At 26.7% G+C, this 22,656-nt stretch overlaps 4 protein-coding genes across 9 annotated transcripts; 1 reads left to right on the forward strand and 3 right to left on the reverse strand.

Annotated features, from left to right (window-relative positions):
- Window positions 1-2,184: 2,184 nt before the first annotated feature.
- Window positions 2,185-6,914, reverse strand: LOC127062003 (zinc transporter 1). Of its 4 annotated transcripts, none has more exons than XM_050989552.1 (9): window positions 6,755-6,914; window positions 5,528-5,642; window positions 5,211-5,402; window positions 4,859-5,081; window positions 3,857-4,118; window positions 3,534-3,651; window positions 3,161-3,376; window positions 2,917-3,027; window positions 2,185-2,481 (listed from the first exon to the last, which is right to left on the reverse strand). In XM_050989552.1, the coding sequence occupies exons 3-9, from the start codon at window positions 5,385-5,387 to the stop codon at window positions 2,284-2,286; spliced, it is 1,305 nt and encodes a 434-aa protein (XP_050845509.1). In that variant the 5' UTR covers window positions 5,388-5,402; window positions 5,528-5,642; window positions 6,755-6,914; the 3' UTR covers window positions 2,185-2,283. The 4 variants fall into 4 exon arrangements, with proteins under 4 accessions (XP_050845509.1, XP_050845505.1, XP_050845506.1 ...); XM_050989548.1 differs by lacking the exon at window positions 6,755-6,914 and adding an exon at window positions 6,430-6,722; XM_050989549.1 differs by lacking the exon at window positions 6,755-6,914 and adding an exon at window positions 6,430-6,722 and having other exon boundaries at window positions 5,211-5,410.
- A 165-nt stretch (window positions 6,915-7,079) lies between these two features.
- LOC127062002 (sorting nexin-29) lies at window positions 7,080-12,804 on the reverse strand. 2 transcript variants are annotated; one of them, XM_050989546.1, is made up of 12 exons: window positions 12,449-12,803; window positions 11,771-12,033; window positions 11,378-11,679; window positions 11,177-11,299; window positions 10,703-10,946; window positions 10,468-10,594; window positions 10,113-10,354; window positions 9,840-10,055; window positions 9,567-9,723; window positions 9,328-9,468; window positions 9,119-9,255; window positions 7,080-8,975 (listed from the first exon to the last, which is right to left on the reverse strand). In XM_050989546.1, the coding sequence occupies exons 1-12, from the start codon at window positions 12,473-12,475 to the stop codon at window positions 8,894-8,896; spliced, it is 2,061 nt and encodes a 686-aa protein (XP_050845503.1). In that variant the 5' UTR covers window positions 12,476-12,803; the 3' UTR covers window positions 7,080-8,893. The 2 variants fall into 2 exon arrangements, with proteins under 2 accessions (XP_050845503.1, XP_050845504.1); XM_050989547.1 differs by lacking the exon at window positions 9,328-9,468 and having other exon boundaries at window positions 12,449-12,804.
- Window positions 12,805-14,525: 1,721 nt separating this feature from the next.
- LOC127061763 (uncharacterized) lies at window positions 14,526-19,382 on the forward strand. Its single transcript, XM_050989076.1, has 10 exons — window positions 14,526-15,402; window positions 15,473-15,775; window positions 15,859-16,502; window positions 16,568-16,780; window positions 16,923-17,240; window positions 17,345-17,543; window positions 17,617-17,789; window positions 17,890-17,987; window positions 18,079-18,340; window positions 18,446-19,382. Exons 1-10 carry the CDS (start codon window positions 15,270-15,272, stop codon window positions 18,953-18,955), a joined length of 2,853 nt encoding a protein of 950 aa, XP_050845033.1. The 5' UTR covers window positions 14,526-15,269; the 3' UTR covers window positions 18,956-19,382.
- A 1,013-nt stretch (window positions 19,383-20,395) lies between these two features.
- On the reverse strand, window positions 20,396-22,653 carry LOC127061769 (dynein axonemal assembly factor 6). Of its 2 annotated transcripts, none has more exons than XM_050989092.1 (4): window positions 22,399-22,653; window positions 21,125-21,324; window positions 20,917-21,044; window positions 20,396-20,633 (listed from the first exon to the last, which is right to left on the reverse strand). In XM_050989092.1, the coding sequence occupies exons 1-4, from the start codon at window positions 22,508-22,510 to the stop codon at window positions 20,504-20,506; spliced, it is 570 nt and encodes a 189-aa protein (XP_050845049.1). In that variant the 5' UTR covers window positions 22,511-22,653; the 3' UTR covers window positions 20,396-20,503. The 2 variants fall into 2 exon arrangements, with proteins under 2 accessions (XP_050845049.1, XP_050845050.1); XM_050989093.1 differs by lacking the exon at window positions 22,399-22,653 and adding an exon at window positions 21,400-21,562.
- Between the last annotated feature and the right edge of the window lie 3 nt (window positions 22,654-22,656).

Consider the following 22,656-nt stretch of genomic DNA (forward strand, 5'->3'; position numbering starts at 1 on the left):
TGTACTAATTCCATAATGGCATTAATTTCACTGTATCAGTTGTAGTTTTCGAGATACTGCATAAATATTATAATTTATATGCAGAAATTATAATTTAATAATAAAATGCATATTTTTAATTATGATTTTTTAACAAAAATGGATCATAGCGAATCTCCGATATAAGTTCAACTTAAGAATTTAATATAATTTCTTTATTTTTATAGTATAATATGATTAGAGTTTAATATGATTCACTTAATTTTATATTTTAAATGTTTATATTTTAAATGTAACACATATGGCTTCTTCACGAAGAAGCTGTGTGAACCAACCAAATGTCTTTTGCTACATTTATGGCGAATGCACTTTGAAAAGAAATTTATCCTTGAATTTGTGAAGAGGATATATCTTAGTTATTTCCATATCAAGCTCAGAAATCAAAGTATGTTGTGTCTCTACATATTGCTTGCAAAACTTGCACGGAAAATTAATTGCAATGAATAAACGAAAGATACATGAAATTTGGTATACTAAAAGTTTAAAAGGAATCCAAAAACCCTTATTCAAACTATTATATTTATCTTGTCGATATGAGGATATCAAATGAAACAATTGTAGCAGGTAAATATAACCACACCTAGATTAAACAAGGTAACTTCACATCCAAATGAAATAGGTAATTCTATCTTTGATTCACCTATTAGAACTTCTAAAAGATGATAAATCACACATGTTTGATGAAATTCAAGATAGTAGAAGTGGACAGTGATTTTATAGGAATTTCATCAAAATTTTAACAATTTAACCAACATGAATTGAGTTACCTTATCAGAGATCTGAATTTTTTTAGAGGAGTCTTTTTAATTGTTAATATCCAAATTAAAAGAAAAGAATTTACTTTAGTAGTACTGTTTTTGAAGATCTTAGAAATTCTTAAAATCTCTAAAAACTTCTACAAAAGAAGCTTTTTAAACATTGAATAATTGATCATATTATATACTCTATTGATTGTATAGTATGTGATAATATGTAGTATGTAATAATAATAGCATCAATATTTTTCAAATCATATAAAAATATAGTAGATCATACAATTAAACATGCTGAATTTTTATGGACGACCTGTTGAATTAGCATATAAGACTATTATATTGTATCTCCAAAACTGTAATTGATAAAACAAAGCTATTGCCATTTTTTAAATCAATACTTGAAATCAAGAGTTCGTCTAATTTTTTAGGCATCAAAATGTGTATTGGACAATGATATAATAAAATATTAATGATATTAACGCATTTTATTGTAATAAGTATACAGATTTTCAACACAGCCGATAGATGCGATAACTTACGATTCAAATATAATTCATTAAATGAGCGGTGAAATATTTTTTAAACGTTACAAAGAATTCAGATTTTTATATAAATATCCGATATAACGACTTTTTTAAAATAGAAGAAAATCATTGCTTTACTATTATACTTTATTTGCAATATATTTATCAAATTTAATAAATTAACTTTCAAGTCGATAACAATTAAAAATGTATCGAATCAAATTTTTTTGACGAATTCACTAATAATAATTTTATAACATATAGCTTAAATATATAGACACAGGGGACCATAACTATCGAGTTTAATTATATTATCTTACAGAGCTTTATAAGTCAATTTAAATTACAAATATTACCGTTTATAGCTCATACAAATATATACTTAATACACAAATACTGCTAAGAATTAATGCTATATACTATTTATGTTTCTGTTTTATAAATTTCAAAGTATAATCATTTTACACGAAGTAAGCAATGTTCATAAAATCTTGTATCGTAAAACTGTTAATTGAATATGTACAAAGATATAAATAGTTTCCAAGGCAACTAGGACTTATACTCATGATTAGTACGTCTTTCTGACGCATAGTGTATTTTGTTTAGTATTAATATGCCTTCGATATTTAAATATTAAATTTTCGTAATTTCATTAACAAGAAAATCAACAGTTAAGGCAATTTACAAAACAGAATATCTTTTGCGGTTAAATCTCAGATAAAATAATATACATTTTTGTACAATATTATTACTGTCTAGACTGTTATATATAATGAATTTTGTTAATTATAATGAAATTTGATAAATGACGCCATACGTTAATTAGAAATTAATGCTATTGTTAATTATGATAATAACGAAAGTAGTGCATAATCAAATTATTAATTTATTATATTTGTACAATAGCATTTCTTTACGTTGCGTAATCGGCTATGGAGGTAGGCGAATGGTTATCAAAGAATAACTCAAACTGTTGGCGTGTTAATGTGAGAATGCGGAAGTTGGATGGAATGATGAGAACCAGATAGAGAAAGTAAATGTCCTCGCTCCATCTCGTTCACTTCTTGTTGTTTTGTTCCTCCTATAGAAGTAGTTGAGCGTGCCAAGCTGTTACGCTGCCTGCACATATATGGTGTTTCCCCGGGCGAAGGAGATTCACGACCCTGTAAATTAGATCATATTGTGAAGGAGTGATAACAATAATATTATTCAATGTATCTATCTCGATAAGAATTAATGTTAAACCATTGAGGGAAAAGAAATATCTGTTTTACGATTATGATAGCATACAGCAAATACATACTTTATCAATTATTATCGAAATAAAATTTAAACGCTTATGAATCCTATTATTAGGAAGCATAAAAGTAATTCTCTTATATTCCTCTTCGCATTTTTTTCCTATACCTAACATTAGTTTACCTATGATCGTATCAGAATCAGATTTTATTGCTTCTAAGCATCGCCCAAGGCATTTAGACTTTGAATAAGGAGTGTGGGGAGAGGTGCTTCTCTTCAGGTAATACTGTAGGATTTCGGAATATAGAATTCAAAACATTCAAAAAATTATAAGAAACTAAAAATTATAAAACATATACCTGTTTAGAGGGACCACAACAAGTAGCATGATTGCAAGGTTTATCAGTCTTTGGACAATCCAGTACACAATCTTCTGTTGGTGTATCTTTAATTTCGCTATTTGATTGATACTAAAAAAATGAACTTAATTAACTTTCTATAACTCATATCTTATAAATCTTACCTATTAAAATGCAAAGAAACAGAATCTGCTGTGTAATAATAAATATATAAATATAAAAATAAAATATACAATGCACTTACATCAATAAACTCTGGTTGTATTGTAGTAGAATGTATACCCTCATTATGGAAAAATTCTTTAACTTGTTCTGCGATTTTCATATATTCTGAAAGATTTCGACATCTTATGTGTGCGGAAGCTATAATACGATCACCAGCTAATTGCCATACATGAAATTCGTGTACAGCTAATACACCATCAACATTTTCCAGTAAGCGTTGTTGTATTGCATCAACCTAATAGGAAAAGATTTGTTTGATGTACAAATATATATAAAGATATAAAGTAAAACAATTAGAGTTATAACGAAATAAAAGTATTATAAAATTGTTATATAAACTTTGAATTATTTTTAATTTATTCTTTTTTAATTAATTTATTTATTTATCATACCTGAATATGTGTCGGTACAGTTTGTAAGAGAATTAGTGCAGACTCTCGAAACAATGGCCAAACAGAACGTAACATGAGAATAACCAATAATAGCGATAATGCTGGATCAATATAAAATCTATAACAAAGAGTAAAGTATTAATAATAACACATTCTTAAAAAATTAATTAAAAATTTAACATTATAATCGTACTATCACTAATAAGTGCATATATTATTATATAAAAAGTTAATTTGTATCTTTATTATTATTGGCAGGAAGATACAAATAATATGGAAAGATCAACAATCACTGCAAGCATCTGGTATAGAAAAAATATTACCTGTACTGCCATTTTGTAAGCCACACTATTAAAGCTGAGGCAATTACATTAACAGAACCCACTGCATCGGACAGTACATGAAGAAACACACCACGCATATTCATTTGACTTGCATCATGCGTATGACCATGTGTTCTTTTTACTTGTGCCGTTGGTGGTCTGTAAGTGTTGTCATTTTCATTGTCATCTGTGCCCACTAATGTGCTTAGTCTGTTATGACTACGTGATATACCATGCGAATGATCATGAGAACTTCCATGTTCTGTAATAATAAAATGTTGAATGAGTATATATGATTCTTTTCCTAGTACAAAAAAAAAAAGAAAAACAATGTGATATCCATTTATTTAGGCAATTAATTGAAAGTAGGATAATTGTTCCCAAATAAAAGTAGGGTGGCTTCCTATTTCTGATATTCTTTTAATTATTTTATAATGATAAAAACAAAGCATATAATAAGTAACCCAGTAAATTCAAAAAGTCACATACAAATCATGTACAATTAATTTATAATACTACACCAGAGCCTTTATAATCATTCTTTTTATACTTCATCAGTTTTCATATATGTTGTATTTTTTTCAATCTATATTTCAAAATGTTATAATAAGTTGTCTTTGAGCTATATCAAGTTTAAAAGGGATAGCATATGACAATTTGGGAATATAATATTCACAATTACATTCCATCTGAATACTTGGCTGGCTAACTCTTTTGAAAAGACTATGTATCTTTTTTTTTCGATACATCTATACAATTTATATATGAATACAAAGTTTAATTAATAAACCTTGAATACATTGAAAATTTAGCGAAGCATTAAAGCTTACTTTGAAAGGCTAATATACACAAAATTGTTATGTGGTTTATCATTTTCCTCTCTTATTACCTTTTTTATGCTATTTATGTTAGGAATTAATTAATATACTCCATATTTTTTATATAAATTAATATTTTAACCTTATGGAAACTTGTAAGGAGCATAAAAAGCAAGATAGTTACCACGAAATAAGCATAAACCTATTAAGTTCACGAATAGACCAAGCGCACCCACAGACACAAGAAGTTTAGCTTCATGTATTTCTTCCACTTCAATGAACCTTTTGCATGCCTCCACAGTAATGCTAAAGCATAAGGCAACTAAAAAAACTGCATTAACAAGAGCACCTAATACCTCAGCTCTAGCCCATCCAAAAGTGTTCTTGGACCACTTTTTTGGCGACATCTGAAAAGAAAAACAAATATAAATTTACTAAAATGATAATAATATAAGTAAAAGATTAGGAAATACTATCATCAATTCTATATTATCTATATTTTTTAATACTAATTCTATAATATTGCTAACTCTTACCTTCACAGAAAGAAATGCAACGACTAATGCAGCTACATCCGATAACATATGAAAACTATCAGCTATTAAAGCCATTGAATTGGTCACATAACCAACAACTATTTCTACTAAAAATAAAAGCGCTGTTAGTCCTAACATTGTCAAAAGGCGACATTTTTTTCCTGTGTAACGTCCCATAATTTTTGTGGAAATCTGAAAAACTTACAGATATCAAAATATGCATAGTTATTAATATTGATGAAGTATCTATTATATAGTTTATTAAAATAACCATACTGTTTATTTATCGTTCATAAATTATCTTTTCTATTACTTACTTTGTATTATAAACTTATAATTTCTTCAAGTCTCTAAAAGGAGCATTACAAAAGTTTTCTTTACTAGTAACAATATTATAGCACAGGCACAACAGGAACAAGAATTTCTTCTATACTAAAATAAGGAAAAATATATAAGGAAATTAAAGAAACATTTTATATATACATACATATATATATGCATGTAGATATATTATTTGTACATAACAGAAAACCACAAAGTAGTTTAACACATATTCCATATAATACATTGGAATTACATTGAACTTAAATTTAGAATTATCGTTAGAAATAATATCTGAACATCAAATATTTAAGAAAGCTGTTAATGTTATATAATACACATGTCAATGTGATTTAGATACATATACATATTAATTATATATTACGATTATTTATTATGACAAATTGTTATTAATTAATTATAACATCAGTATTCAAATTATGATATTCTGTATTGTTGCACTAGTGGACTCTGTATGCTGTTAGTGTTTATTTATTTGATATCCTTTGTAAGGATATATTCATAAATGCACTTTCAGAAAATAGTCTTTGATGAATCATACTATTGAAAGAAAGTCATGTGAATCAACACACAGAGAATGTACATACAATGGCAAAAGAAGATCCTACAAAAAGAAATGGATAAAAGCTCTATTCTTTTCCACTTTTCTTTTTAATTCAATGTGTAATTTTCTCACTTGTTCAAGTTTAAACCTGCTAGTTAACGAAAGAAAGAGAAATTTAATAGCGATTGAAAAATCGACAAAATAGTAAAAATAGAAAATGTGCAAGAGTAGAGTAAATATGTAAAATACTAATATTTTCGAATGTTTTCGCAGCCACTTCGATTTAAACACGTCACTCGGTGTGAGTAAGTATTATCCCAAAAACATACTTACTGGGTATAATAATCGCTCACACTTTGTCCTTTCCATACAGTTAGTATCAAATGACTATAATTAAAAATATCAGGTATGAACTGATTATAAACATGTTATACGAAAGTAGTAACAGTTCGAAACTTAAAACAGAACACTTTTCTCGATTATAAACTAAGTAGAAAAAACGCTCCCGATGTGTAAATGATTTTTTAATAAATTACAACTAACTGATTTGTTAAAATTATATGCTTTACATCGGTTACAATTGATTACAAGAAATTAATAAACTCATGGCGTAAAGATAAAACCTCATTTACAAATGCAATCGATGTCACGAACGTACCACGAACCATGCCATCGTCTTCCCTATTCTAGTTTCATTTTTTTATCCTTATAACTGTTTTTCAATGCGCGACAATAATTTGAAAATTTAGAAGGTTAAAAAAATAAGTTTTTCAAGAAATTTTCATCATGATACATAGTTAATATAAATTAAATTACGCATGGTATGAACATGTCTGAAAATATTTGATCTATACTTTTTTTTCTAAACATTTTGATTGGCTAATAAAAATAACTAAATTTCCTCCACTTGCTACTTACCAAGATCTTCATGTTGTTAGGCTACGACCAAATAGATTACAAAAAAATTAATGATACATAATAGATCAAATACGAAATGCGAGTTTATTTGATATAAAATAAAAAAACATTGAATAAAATTTACAAGTAACACCGAAAATATACTTTCCAAGATTCCTAATACAGCCTTAAATATTTTTTATATTTGATCGATCCGTCTTAATGGAACATATCGTACATTTCATCGTAAATACAAATACAAATATATGATATCGCTTTTTTTATCCTAGTCGAATTTTTACAAGAAGAAATATGTACAATTCACATACTTTGTGATATTTATCTTGTATAATTTTTAAATATATTCATATCATTCGAAATACTAATAAATTCGAATGTTATCCTTTTCGAATCAAAATCAGAACACGTGCAAATTTGTTTAAATTTTAATTTCTTATCGCGAAAAGTTTTATCTATGAATATTTAAACAAGTGAAACATTATTTTACTTATTATTACTTTAATTAGTAATTTTATCAAAGATATATGACTGATCATAGTTCCTTATTATATTTAGACTGTATACATGCAATTACATATATCTAAAGAGTATATACAGAGGCCCGTGGAAGTATTTGAACACTTAAAAAGTATTTGAAAACTAAGTAATAAAAATATGCATGTTACACTTAAGTTCTGAAAATAATGTTGTGACTGTTATAAGGCACAATTATCGAGATTATATATACGAAATTTGAAGTGAATCGAATAATATTTAATATAATAAAACATTCGTATAATCTATATAAAACATTCGTTGCAAAGATTTATTGAAATAGCGTCACAAAAGTATTTGAACGGTATTAATTATACGTATCTTATTTTATTTAATATTTAATTGGATCTCTCTTAGCTTCAATTATGAGTTTGAGACAATGTTGTATGCTGGGAACTAGCTTTGTAGTTGTAGATTGAATAGAATTCCATACTTCTAAAATTTTCTGTTTTAGTACATTTTTCGAAGTTATATACATTTTAGAATTTTTTAATCTCTTGCCTATTTTTTCCGTCCATAAATGTTCGATGGGATTAATTTCCGGACTTTGTGGGGATGTATGTAATATATAAAATGTATGTAATACATGTGTGTTATACATAAAATGTATATAATACATTTTTTTACAATTTTGGCCATATGCTTGGTATCATTGTCTTGCTGGGAATAAAAATTTTCTAATAATTCTAATTTCGTAGCACTTCTCTCCAAATTATTTTTTAGAATATTCAAATATATATATTTATCTGAAATACCATCTATGATATTATTTTAACATTTGCATGTTACATTTTAAATATTCTAATACCGTTTGCAATCGCAGCAATGTCTACAACATCATGGAATCACTACTGTGTTTTATAGTCAAATGTAAATTTTGAACATTTATTTCTGAATTGGATTTTCTCTAAACATAATAACATCCATCTGATTCAATATATTAAATTTATATATTACTAACAATAAGTCTAATATATTAAATTTGTTTTTGTCCGAAAAAATAACTTTATCTCAGAAAGCATTATCTTTACTTATATATTTTTTTGCAAATTTCAAACGCTTGGCTTGATTCATCTTATTTCTTTTTTGGTTTCTTATTTGAAATTTTACCATGAAAATCACTGAGTTATTCTTATAATACAATATTTAGTGTAACATTACTTTCAGAACTTAAATCTAATATGCATATTTTTATTGTTTAAAGTTTTAATAGCGAGCGTTTAAATACTTTCGTGAGCCACTGTATTTGCATGATATAATACATCTATTTCAAGATATACATATAAAACAGTTTGTTCATTAAATTAAAGAATATTTTTATATATAAAGTCTATGTAAGCCATCATTATAAACCCATATATTGAGGAGAAGATAGTGCATTTTTTGTGGTATTGTTTTTGTTTATATTATCAGCATTGGGTCTGTCGCTAAAAATAAAATTTATATTGTTAAGCAACTATATAAAAAAACAATGATATTATATATTCAAACGATAATTTGTATTGTTTTATAATTTTGTAACATAATAGAAAGAGATAATGAAAATATTTAATGAAAATAAATCACTTACCCAAAAAAAGGTAACAATGATACGAGAGTTTGTCTACTTGGATTAGAAGAAAACATAGAACATTGTGTTAATCGTCCAACAACACGTCTTAGCCATTCTTGTAATTTTTGTCTCCTTTCTTCTACAAATTTAGCATCCTAACAAAAAATCATAATCATGATATGTTCATACATATTATATTCACTTTCTGTTTTTACTGAATATATTACTTTATTTCCTATCGTTTTCTTTGGAGGAAATTCATAAGCAGTCACAATCGCATCATGTTTTATTAATTTTTTATGAAATTCATAAAACTGTGCATATCGCCTATAAATATTCCATTCAATATCCCGTATACGTATGTATATCTAGAATTTGCAAGATTGTAAATTTAATGAACTGTGATAAGAAATTTTTTCTTTCTTATTTAATGCCAAATGCTTTGTTTTTCCTCCATAATAATTACTTGATATACATGATGAATATCAGAAGGCTGTCCTGTTAGGAAAACAGATGGTATCCATATATGAATAAGGCATGGAGATTCCAATGGTAAATCATCCTCATTGAAAGAACCTCGAAGGCACTTCAATTCAGTTTGTAAAATTTGTATTAATTTGTCCCTGATAATTGAATTATTATTTATTATAAAATAAATAATACCGAGACTATTTAATAAAAACAACTAATAAACATCAAAATGAATGTCATTATTGACTCTTGCCCATACAATTCATACCTATTTGCCAATTGTAAAGTTAACTTAGCATTGAATTCCATTAATTCTGCATGCATATCTGCAACTTGAATCAACTTTGCTTCATACTGTTCTGCTTCATTGTAACGAGTTGGTGAAGCGTCTCTTTTTATTGAATAAATAGTATCAGATTCCTTTCTTAGCATTTGTACAGCTGTCACATATTTACGTAATTGTTGCCTTAAGAGTTCATTCTCCCTGTTTTAAAGTGAATAATAAGATAAATTTGAAAAGATAAAAGATATAAACAATCACCTGTTTAATGTCTGCAATTGCAGTTGATGTTTTTCAACAAAATTTTGATGCTGTCTTTGAAAGCGATTTAACAACAATCTGCTGGTCATGGCATCCTCTCTAGCTTGTTCTAGGAGTTCATTCATAGTTAAAAGTTTCAACCGTAATGTTTCTGCATCTAAATCTTCTGTATTTCTACGATCATCTAAATTAATAAGATGTTCTGTCGCTTCTACTGCAGGTTCAGTAATATCTGTTGTTTCCTAAATATAATTATAAGAATAATATACAAACTGAACAAAATATTGAAATCCATTTATAATAATTTTTATAGAGACAAATCGATCAAAATAAATTGGTCTTTATGATTACTTACATTTAAATAATTTGGCAAATTAATTAACATATCATCAAATGTCTGATCTAGAGGTGATGTGGGAACAAGACCTAAGTTATCAGAATCTGTCACAGGAGTTAAAATCTTTGCTTCATCCAGAGATTCACTAATGGAGATAAAGTAGTTTCATATTAATGAAAAAAATTCTTCACAAAAATATGATATGATATAAATAAATTTGTAATGTACAAGGGATTCATAAATAACTTGTTACCGATATTCATTTTCTGTAGAACTTATATTCGCAACGGCATTAGAATCGTCGAAATCCAGTTGCACTTCTGATATAGATGGAGATGAAGAATGTTTTGTTAAAATAGAAGCATTATTAAAAGAAATGTGCTCATTAATACTGGTACTAACATCAGATTGTCCTTGTTCTTCGCTATCATTGTCAAAAGAAATAATATGAGTTGGTACCTTTTTTTGTACCTTTCCTTGTTTTAAATTCAGAGAGCCTTTAAAATATATGAATTGTTAATATTAGTTAATCTCTAAGAAACCATTATATTTGTTTTCCTATTTACAATATGGTAAATTAAAAAAAAAGCTATCAAAACTTTCTTTTTTTTTTACAAAATAAAAAAAAAGCAATTGCATAAAATAGAATATCAAAATTAAATATAGATGTTCAAATTAATTATTAGTATAACGAAAATTAGAAATAAATATAAGAAAGAAGAAAAACCTGGCATAATAGATATGATAAGTTCTGATTGTTCGCCATTCAATTTTTCAGAATTTTTTACTTTTAAATTGTCGTCCAATTCTTCATTATCTATTCTTATTGCGAATAAAATTGCACTAAGACCTAAAAGTAAAAGATGATTTTATATTTAATGTATTATTTTCTAATTGTTTGCATATAGTTCTGTGCATAAGAAATCACCTGCTGCTACATTTGGCAATGCTGCACACTTCTCTTGATCCAATAAAAAAGCCCATTCTTCATAAAATGAAGATAATTTATCTGGATTTATAATAGTATGTAAATTTCGTTCCAAAGAGCGTTCATTTAAAATTGCTCTTAGCCATGCTCTACCACGGCCATAATCAGTGCGTACCTTTCTTAAAACACTAAAACGTTCTTGTTCGTGCCATGTTAATTGATCTTTTATACAAGGCCAGAACGCTGCATCAATTGTATTCAAAGATTTAGCATTGCTACCAGATACTAAAGCAGAAACATGTCTATAAAAAATCAATATTTTCTTCATTATGATGCATGATAAGACAACAAGGACTTTTATAAAGGATAATCATAGACAAATTAAATATTTACTTTAAAGCTAAATTAACTTTTTCTATACAATTAGTTCGCAACCCATGACTAAAAATTACTTCAAGTATAAAACAAAGTTGAGCAACACATGCGTCTGATTCTGTTGCTAATTCTGCACGACCTCCAAATCTAACATAACACTTTTTTGCAGCATCCAACAAGTCTTCAAGTAACTTTTGTCTTTCCATTGTATGATGACAACTTTGTTCATTATTCATAACATTATTTGTACCTGGTACCATAGCTGACATCATTTGCAAAGCCTAAAATATGATTCATTTTATAAAAATATTATATATATAATAATTATTGAAATACTTGTAAAAGATATTAATTCTGAAAATAATACTGTTGACCAACAAAAATTCTTATATATGAAAAAACTATAAGAAACATTTATTTTTATGGTAGTCAATGTATTATCATTTAATGAATGGATGCAATCAACTTATAATAATTATAAAGAAATTTATTTTTATTCACATGACTATTTCTTTACTTTCTATTATTTAAATAATATTTGGACATAAATACCAGAATTTATGATTTTAATGGCAAATTTATAGGTCTTCACAAAGATAATTATCACAAAAGGCGTAAAACGGATTTTTACTTATTTGACCATGAAATTATGATAAAATATGACGATAAAAACAATTGTCTCTTCGTCGGACTTACCGTGAAACTAGTGGAGATAACTGTCATAATTCTTCTATAGAATATATAATAAATAATCGTCAAACTATTCGAACGAATGTTTCTTAATACACTATTTAATGGTATTCAAAGTTGATAAATGGCTATTCATTTCGAAATATATTACGATATTTAAATTGCGTTATGGCATAACGCGTAGTGAATATTTTTAATCTGAATACATCACAATATTATTTTTTTAATTTATTTAATTAAAATTCAAAAGCAAGACCGTGCAATATCATATCACAATTATTCGAACTATATAGATCATATGACATATCAACTAACAAAAATGGGTGAGGAAACAGCTGATCGTGTCATCTCATTTCTCTTACATGATAAACAGTTAATACGCACGCGCGCGTGTACAAACTCGACAAGATGAATAATAACATCTTATAGAGTAACTAAAAGATGAAAGTGCGTGACTACCAATAAGAAACATTTATTACATTATTATCTTTCAACGTCAATTGGTAGCGTTTCTATAATTTTCTTATTAAGCACTCGCAAAGTTGTATGCTCAAACAAAAACGAATATTCATTCATTTATCTTCTTTATTAATTTCAACTCAATATAATTTGTTAAAAGCAAAAGTTTTTACAATCCATTCTGTTCCAATATTTTCATGTTAATAATAAAATCTGTATCTTAAAGTTAACGTCAATAATTCCTTAAAAGACGTAACAAAATTTAATTATAATACCTAAATTGAATAACTATAGTGTGAAAAAAATTCTTATATTTCTTTATCAATAATTTCCTTACACTGAGAAAATATGTCGATTCTTATGGAACAAAGAAAAAATAACAAATAAGGAATTTAGAAAACAATAAAAATATATTTATATACATAAAGATGGAATATAAAATACTGTCAAATCGTTTCGAATTTATTTCGTTTATGTTGGTGACAAATTCAAATAATTTTAAATCTAATTGGAAACATACAAAATCTAAAGTTTTGATAAGTCTCAAGTCTTTTGTCATTTTTGACTTTTGTAACTTCAAATCCAAGGTTCTATTCACGAATAGTTGCGTATACGTAATTGGCAAATTGCAAAAGATCGCAATAAAAAATCTCTAGATTAATATTACTGACATTTGAAAGTGCAATGGTACGTTATTTATCGTTTCTTTTTTTTTTTTAAGCTTTTATTTAGTATGCAATAATGGTTTATACCTCTAGACAAACATACAATTTTTTTGAAAACAAGATTTAGAAGATATTATAATAAAAACATCGATTACGGACACTTTAGAAAATATGGATATATGTTTTCTCCCATTTATATTAATTCAAAAACATGCAAATTATATCAATATTTATTTAATGTTATACAATTTAATTTTACTCAATTTTATTTTTTACTTTAGGAATTAGGAATAGAATGGTAATGAAAATAAACCATGTTTTATGTAAAATATTTAATTTACTTTCACAATTTATTAATAGAAATACAAGCTACACAACATGAAAGAAATGCTTGAATTTTTAAAATATAATTATTTTATATATCACAAAAATATTACATGTAATATTAAATAAAAATGCAGCATGTAACATTTCCACATTATAACATTTATTAAGATATAAAACAAAATTATTAATTCCTATAATCATTTTTTTCTTTGTAAAAATTGTGTAAAATATAAATTTTCTATATAAACACACGTGCGCGTATGTGCACTCGCGTATTAATAAGAAAATTATATAAATTTCGTGCTTTTTTATTTAAAAAAGAAAAAAAAACATTTTTCCTTCAGTTTTATTAATTCTATCAATTAATATAAAATTATAATTAAATATGATATAGTAACTTTCCAATCAATGTGTCATGATATTTCTGATCGATATTTGTAGAAAATACATATATTTTCCGACGTTGCCAAATGCAACGGGAAACATGCACGTTTTCAATTGCAAATATTACAAATTTATGTTTAAAAATACTACGTCAGAATGTATGCGCATTTTCACCATTTGAATCGTAAATATATGTAACATTGCAATAAGTTAGAACAGAGTCTCAAAACTAATACTGCAACAACAGTTGGCAATTTGTAACAGTTCCTATTCTGTGTCATCGATTGCGTTGTTTTCTGAACACGCCCTTAAGAATATTAGTTGCTTTTTGCCTTTCCGGAATATAGATTAACTTGTCATCTATACGTGTAAACTCTCTCTATACGATATATCTAGTAAATATATTTGACTAACGAAAAATATCTTGTTAATTTTACGTTAACATGTGCTAAGTCCTACGAGCAATTGCGACATCTTCCAGAATCAATGATCGTCAATAAATTTTTCCATGTTTAATAAAACTTGTATAGAAGATGTCAAAGCGGCCAATGAGAACAAAGATTTTAGAAATAGCACGTAGTACCATTTCATGCAAATGTATATTCGTTGTATACTAATCACGGATCATGTTTCAAACGCTACATGAATCACATATAAATGCTACAAAAATCAACGAAACACAACGAAACAATGAAAATTTGACATTGTGAAGAAACGTTGTGTTACCAATTTACTTACAACGTGTTTCATTTTTTTATACATTATCGATGGATGATGATTGCAGAACATTGCATGTAATCTTTATTTATCCTGATTACAATATATAATCAAATATCTTATGTGACGGAGCAGTCATCGGTTATTTATTTCTTGAGCTAGCAATGTTTTGTTCGTGTTGTAAAATTAATTGTGGTTGTAATAAAATGTCTACGCCTCGTATATTCTTATAAAAATAAAAAAGAACAAGAATTTGTTACGGTAAATCGAATACAATGGCAACGTTCGAGATAGATAAAAGATTATTGGAAGTTTTAGAAGTTTTTCTCTTACCTAATTATAACATTACCTCTGTAACTTATGTTGATCTTCTATTGACTCATATAAGAGAAAATATAAAGAAACAATGTAAGACAATAAATAGATGTTACATTGCATTTTATTAATTGTCTATATTAAAATAAATTGATACTTTCAGCTTTAAAAGATCAGCAACATTCTGAAGTTCTTCAAAAATGGGTGATACAAGCTTTAAATACATGGGATTCTAATTGTAAGCCATCTCGACCTGTAATAATATTTACATTAAAACTCGTGGGCTTAGTTGCCTCTAATGAATTAGATTTTCACCGGTGGCAATGTCACGATGTATATAATAAACTTTGCACTATCATCCAACCTTCTAATGAAGATTTACCTGCATCGATTAAAATTGCTTATATACAAATGCTCTTAGATTTAATTAAACATAGAAGCGGTAGAGAATGGATACTTGAGTCAGGTATGTTATCATTATTACTTGCTAATTATTTATCATTTTTCTTATTATATATAGCAATTAGTATAAATTTATTTTATATTCAGGTGTCTGGAAAGATATTGTAAAGTGTGCTCATAGAAATTACACAATGTATATTACGCATGAGAGTCAGAAGTTTTTATGGACTCTTCTTTTACATGAACAACACAATATAAATATTTGTACAGAAATTATATCTGCAATAACTGATCCATTAATAAATAATACTTTTAATCCTCAAATACATCAAACTTTAGAGGAAAGTTATTTGGATGAAAACAAATTATTATGTACCACTTTAGATTTAGTGACAAGCATTTTTGAAAATACATTGTTTGTAAGCATGGATAGTAAAATCCCAGAGTTATTTGAAGAACTCTTCAATTTAGAAATGAGAGTAAAAGCTCTTTTCGAAGCATGCATTGGTACTAAATTTCTTCAGCATGTACACAAATTATTATTATTATTACTTTTTTTAAAATTAAAACGTGGAATTATAAGTAACACTAAGATTATAGACAATGATGTATGGCAAAAATTTACTTATGGTATGTGTTATATATCAATGATGCTACTATCAAAAAAATATATAGTGGAACTTATAAAAACAAATAAGTTTTTAATGATATATTGGAAAAAATTGCGTATGCTATGTGAGTTTACTCTGCCGGAACAACACAAATTTGAACATCAAGCAATAGTACTGATGGTAATGTATGATGTTATATAATTTTTTCAAATATAATATGTATTCTTACATAATTCTTTTTGCAGATTTTACCACTTTGTATATGTGTTAGGAAAGATCATGTACATCATGAATTATTTGATATGTTCATTAACAAAATTTTTGATGTAACATGCATGCCTGTACAAAGACTATTGTATAATGTAAGAGATGTAATATGGAAAAGTGATTTACCATTAGAACATATTTGTAAAGTATCAATTGATTTACTTTTAGAGATAATAAACATCATGGATAGGGTAAGAGGAAAATACATTATTATCACTATATAGTATTTGTATTCTAAAGATTCTAAATATAAGTTAATATTTTTCATAACAAATATATTAAACACAAAAAAATTAAACTTCTTTTTTGTATATATATCTCCATTATATATAGGATGTAGCAGTTATTACATTTCAAACACTATGTCATATTTTGAAAAATTATCTGCCAGATTTAAGAGATGGGACGAAAAATTGTTCGTCTTCAGAATCTAGTAAAACAGGACTCCCAGATAATTCAAGGAAAATAATTTATAAGTCAATATTAGAAGGTGACCCAATAGTTGATAATCCTATTTTATTGGCATCTCTTCTTAATGGTCTTGCCATTATGACGGAAAAGTTTAAATTAAAGTGGCAAGAATGTGTTGAAACTATATGTTTATTATCTCTCGCACAAGGAATTTTAAATCATCCAGGTATTTTACCCATGGTAAGAACATGTAATGAATATAACAATATTTCTTTCTAAAAAATTTTTAATTACTCTTTTAAAATCTTAAATTTATAGTATTAAATATTTAATCTCTTTTATAGCTTTGTGTGAAAGCATTAAAAGTATGTAAATTGGCTATTCAAAACTTTATGCCACCAAATCTGGCATTACTCATAGATTCAGATAGTCACATGAATGAAATTGGTCCAACTTTATATAAAAGATTACATGATCCCAATTGGGAAGTCAGAGACAGTGTATTAGAAGTACTAAATACTATTGCAATCATTTCAGAAGATAGTAAGCATAAATATTTATATATAATTGAATATAATTATTAAGTATTTATTTCAATAATACAGAAATATTACAGAATATCCAGCATTTCAAGATTTTTTACTTTCTAACCAGTTCTTACAATTGGCAATTGATATTGCACTAACAGATGGAGAAAGCTACGTACGAGCATCTGCTCTAATTTTTATTTCATCTACTGTTCGTATAAATAAATTGTGGGATGAAAAGTTATCTTTCTTTGATTTTCCCGTATGTTTATATTGTTAGTAAATTAGTTTAATAAAGATAGTTAGCAATAATTTTCATAATAATTATAAAACAGTATATAGAAAATATTTTTAATTTATAGGATACAATTATAAAATTATTCAATAAAGAAACTGAAGGTATAGTTCGAAGAGAGGCCGTGGTTTTAATTAAAGAATTATATATTTATAGAAAGTGGTTGTAAGTTAATTCTTAAATATTTTCTTAAATAAGTTATATTTAACATTGTTTATAAGAATTGTCTTATTTTCTGTATATTATATATTTTCAGGAAAAGTACTATCAATTATATATTAGAAGTTATGTCTGTGGCAGCCATTTTCGATTTACATTGGGAAGTTAAAATAAGTGCATTAGAATTTTGGAAACATTTTATAAAATCTCATTTAAGTGATCAAGGAATGTTAGATGGATCATTTCCAAATGTAACATTTTCTAAAGAACAAAGAAAAATAGTCGCATTGGATGAAAATGAAATAAAACGTAGATTAAATAAAGCATTAGACGAGCTTGCAAAGCAAAATTGTCTAGGTGTAAGTAATAGAATAAATAGTATATAAAGAATTGTGTATAGAAATCTATGTTTCAGTAGTATATCTATTTATTAATCTAAATTAATTTTTATATTTACGTTTTAGGTTTTGTTAGTCACTTTAAAAGATGATAGTGATTTTGAAGTCTGTAAAGCTTCAGCTATGATTATAAACAAATTAAAAACATTTTTATTAAAGTATAAATTTCATGATTCATTACTTGAAGTATCTTTACCAAAAAATAGTGCTGTTATAGATAATTCATACATAAAACATATACTAGATACATCAGTAATTCAATCAAAAGAAGAACCAACTAATTCTCATAACATCATTGATGAAATTGTAAATACAAATGATGCAATGCTCTTAGCTACCGTTTATAATAATTCTCAAGGAAAAGATTATGAAAATACAGAAAAGAAAATGCTTAAATACATTTCTCATATAACTAAGCAGGATTTTTTGGATGTCATATTTAATTTCGATATTGATGCTTATATCGAAGAGAAAAGTCGATGGTTAAAAGGATATACCAACAGTTTTGAATCTGTTTTAGATGACATCTTGACAATGCATAAACAAGGAGATGTAAACTCAATGGACTGCTATTGAATGCACAAAGCCTTATTGCAAGTGCCTTCACAAATTATACAAGATGAAATGTCTTCTATTAACCTATTTCTGAGATCAGTAATTCTCTGTAGTGTGTAATTTATAAAAACAAACTAAAAAATAGTATATAGTTCGTTTATAAAAAACTAAAATTACATTGCACATCCATACCCACACATACATATTGTGACCTAACAAAAGATATCCACCCGGATAATTATGAAATCCAATGATGTTTTTGTAAAAACGTCGGGACAAATTATTTTTGTTTTTGAGAGGGATATCATTTCAAAAGGTCCTTATCATAAATTCACCCATTTTGGAGTTACCCCCTAAGGGAATTGACAATTCTCTCAAAAATTATAAATGACAACAGGGTTTAAGTGATATATCATTTGAAAGAAATAAAACATTTGAAACTTTACAATGATGCTATTTTATAAAATTTTTATAAATTTTTAATAGTTCCCTTGAAAATACGTTTTGAATTTTCAGATTGAAAACAACTTTTACTATTAAATTTTACATTCAACTATTAAATGCTCAAAATGTGTAACGCCAATCTCTATACATAACACAATACAATAAAATCTATGCGCTACTGAAGTTTTACAGTTGAAGCCAATTTGTTATGGATTTTAAATATTCTTATAGAAAATAATCCAATGGTATAAATGATCAGAAAAATCTTGTTTTAAAAACTGATATTGAACAATATTGAAGTTGTAATGGACCAAGTATTTTCAAGATAGTTTATCACATACTTACTAAGATAAACCGGATATACCACAGAATTTTCAATGTAACACTGAGCAAGGATTTTATTCCTACACGAAGGTCAGCAATACACATTTTGAACATTTAATAAAATAAAAATAAAAGTCGAACTTAAAACTTCGAAATGTATTTTCAAGGAAACCATTAACATAAAATTTTAAAAAATAGCACTATTGCAAAAGACTTTTCAAATAATGTACTACTTGACCCCTGTCATTTAAAATTTTGGGAGAACTGTCAACCCCTTAGAGGATTAATCCAAAATAAGTGACTTTATGATAAGGTTTTATCCCCCTCGAAAAGAAAAGTAATTTATTCTAGCGTTTTTATGAAAATGATCAGATTTCATAATCCTGGTGAACATTTTTTGTTGAGATACTGTGTATGTACTGTACTTGTATACTTATATACATTGTACTAAAAGCAAAACAAATTTCTATGTAAATTTATTATTTTTATGGTTTTTGTAACATTTATTATATTGTAAAAATATCAGCAATAGTCACAATTCTTATTTTAAAGAAAGAAGTGATTTTACAATTATATCTCTGATTATTATTATAGTTAAGATGCAATTTTCCATTTCAATTTTATCTATATACATAAGAATATTTTTATTAGTATAAAAAAGATTTAAAGTTTCATAAATAATTGCAAATATCGTTTATTTGTTTATTTGTTTATTTGAATTTGTTCCTCTTCTTCTTTCTCACCTATTGTATCCTGCTAATATTTAATCCAAATCAAATGTTTTTTTTGTTGATGTACTTATTAAAAGTTTATGTCATCTAATTCTCGAACGAGTTGTAAAGTGAGTTCTAACATGTCAGTATCATTATGCCATTTTGCATATGATGCATTAGGATTTACTTCATGAGGTGTTGGAAGATGCAATCGGTATCTGTAAAAGCATTGAACAATTAATGTTTAGAAGGAAAGATGAAAGTAGTTTTTAAATTTAAACTTCTTACGATAATGCTTAAAAAATGGATTACTAAGGTAAAAGTATAATTTTTGTCATATAAAATACAAAAGATCTTGACGAAAAGATATGCACTCTATTCTAATATTAATACAAAAACACAAAATCTGAACTATTTTTTAAAATCTGATACATATAATAATAACTATTAAATCCTATAAGATAAATACATATTATTTAAGAAGAAACGTCATTCACTTACTTAGGACTACGCACATCAACTACCTTTGATTCAACGGATAATTCAATCTTCTCTTGAACTTCTTGAGGAAGTTTTATTAACACGGAAATCCATTCGCAAGATGCAGTGCTAGGTGTTTTAAAACCCATCTGAATGACACAATCCAATATTACTAATGTTTTTAAAAATGCTTTTTATCTAAAATAAGACAGAGCACTAATAAACTAACATTTAAAAAAATATCTTCGGTTTTCACAGACTGTTTAAATTTGATTTCATAGTCCGGTACTTTTCTTGGGTCATTTATTTCAGAAATAGGAAGAGTATGTATTTCCGAGGAATGCCAAATGTCATCTTTTTGTTTAAGAGGAGCATGTGGTTTTAAATTATTAAAAGGTACATCTTTCTGAACTTCTATATCACCTGGACCTAAAAATATAAATAACTAATGTAATCATTATTTTAATTATAAATAAATCATTATTGTTTAAATCATAGACGGACAATTGCCGACCCGTGCTTCCACATGCACGTCTGGTAAGGTAGAAAGAAACGATTTGAAATTGTGCCTCCAGAGCTGCATGATTTTCATTTCTGTTTTGGGCTTTTTGTTAAAAATAGTCAATGTCGTATTGTTATTTACATTTATATACAAAAAAAAAAAAAAAAAAAAAAAATGTTAATAAGAATTGGTATTCAAAACTTTTAAACAATATCTCAAAATTATGTAATACGCGGGATTTTAATCATTGCCATAGATATAATACCTATGTTTTATGTATCACTATTTTATACTGGGTAAGATGAAGGAAACCTTGTGAGCTACATGGCTTTTGTTTTTAAACAAGGAGTAGTGGTTAGTGAATGTAAATAGTAAAAACGAATTGATTAATGGTTGAAAACGTGTGACCCACGATGTTAAAGTTGCTCTATGATCAAAGTCTATGGTTCAAGACAGGGCTTAAATTTTTTTTATTCGCCCTTTCGCTTGAGAAATTTTTGCACCATCTCGATTAAATAAGTATATAAAATAGATGTAAAAATCAATATCTTGGGTTCATTATGCGATTTTGAATTAATTTGTAGCCGTTATGTGTTCAGAAATCTTTTACCGTTGCCAAATGTTTCGAAATCCCCACATTCAATTACATGACCCTATATGAGATCGCAATTCACAATTTAAGAAGCTTTGATCTAAGTAACAGGACAAGATGATATTTTAATTAAAAATGATGTATATATGCGAAACTAATAAATGTCCTCATATGCTGAATTCAATCATTTTTTGTGGATTGGTACGATTTATTTTCATATCTGATATTGGTTATTTCGTCTATGAGAAGTTTTGTTGATTTTATATAAGATATAATGAATCAAGAATTAAGATTTTAAAAGAGAAAAAAATACTTTTATTTAATCATAATCGATTAGTTAACTTATATGTAATACTTCAAATGAAATCTTTCTTTTATATAACGAATTGATTTTTATAAAAATAATCACCTTTTCTCTTTGCTTCATTTTGATACAATTCTTCAGAATCCGAATCGTCCTTCGGAGGGGATATTAGATTCTGTAATGCTTGTATTTCTTTGTATCCAAAAAAACTGTCCATACTTTGAGTAGCTCGAATCTTTTTTACATCAAATATCAATAAATTTGGTTGTTATGACAGCAAATCCTTCTATATTCTAAAATTTAAGAAATGGCGCGTAGATTGGAATTCTAATTGATTTGGCTCATTAGATGTATATAAAACGT

This window comes from Vespula vulgaris, chromosome 2 (assembly GCF_905475345.1).
Source record: "Vespula vulgaris chromosome 2, iyVesVulg1.1, whole genome shotgun sequence".
NCBI lineage: Eukaryota > Metazoa > Arthropoda > Insecta > Hymenoptera > Vespidae > Vespula > Vespula vulgaris.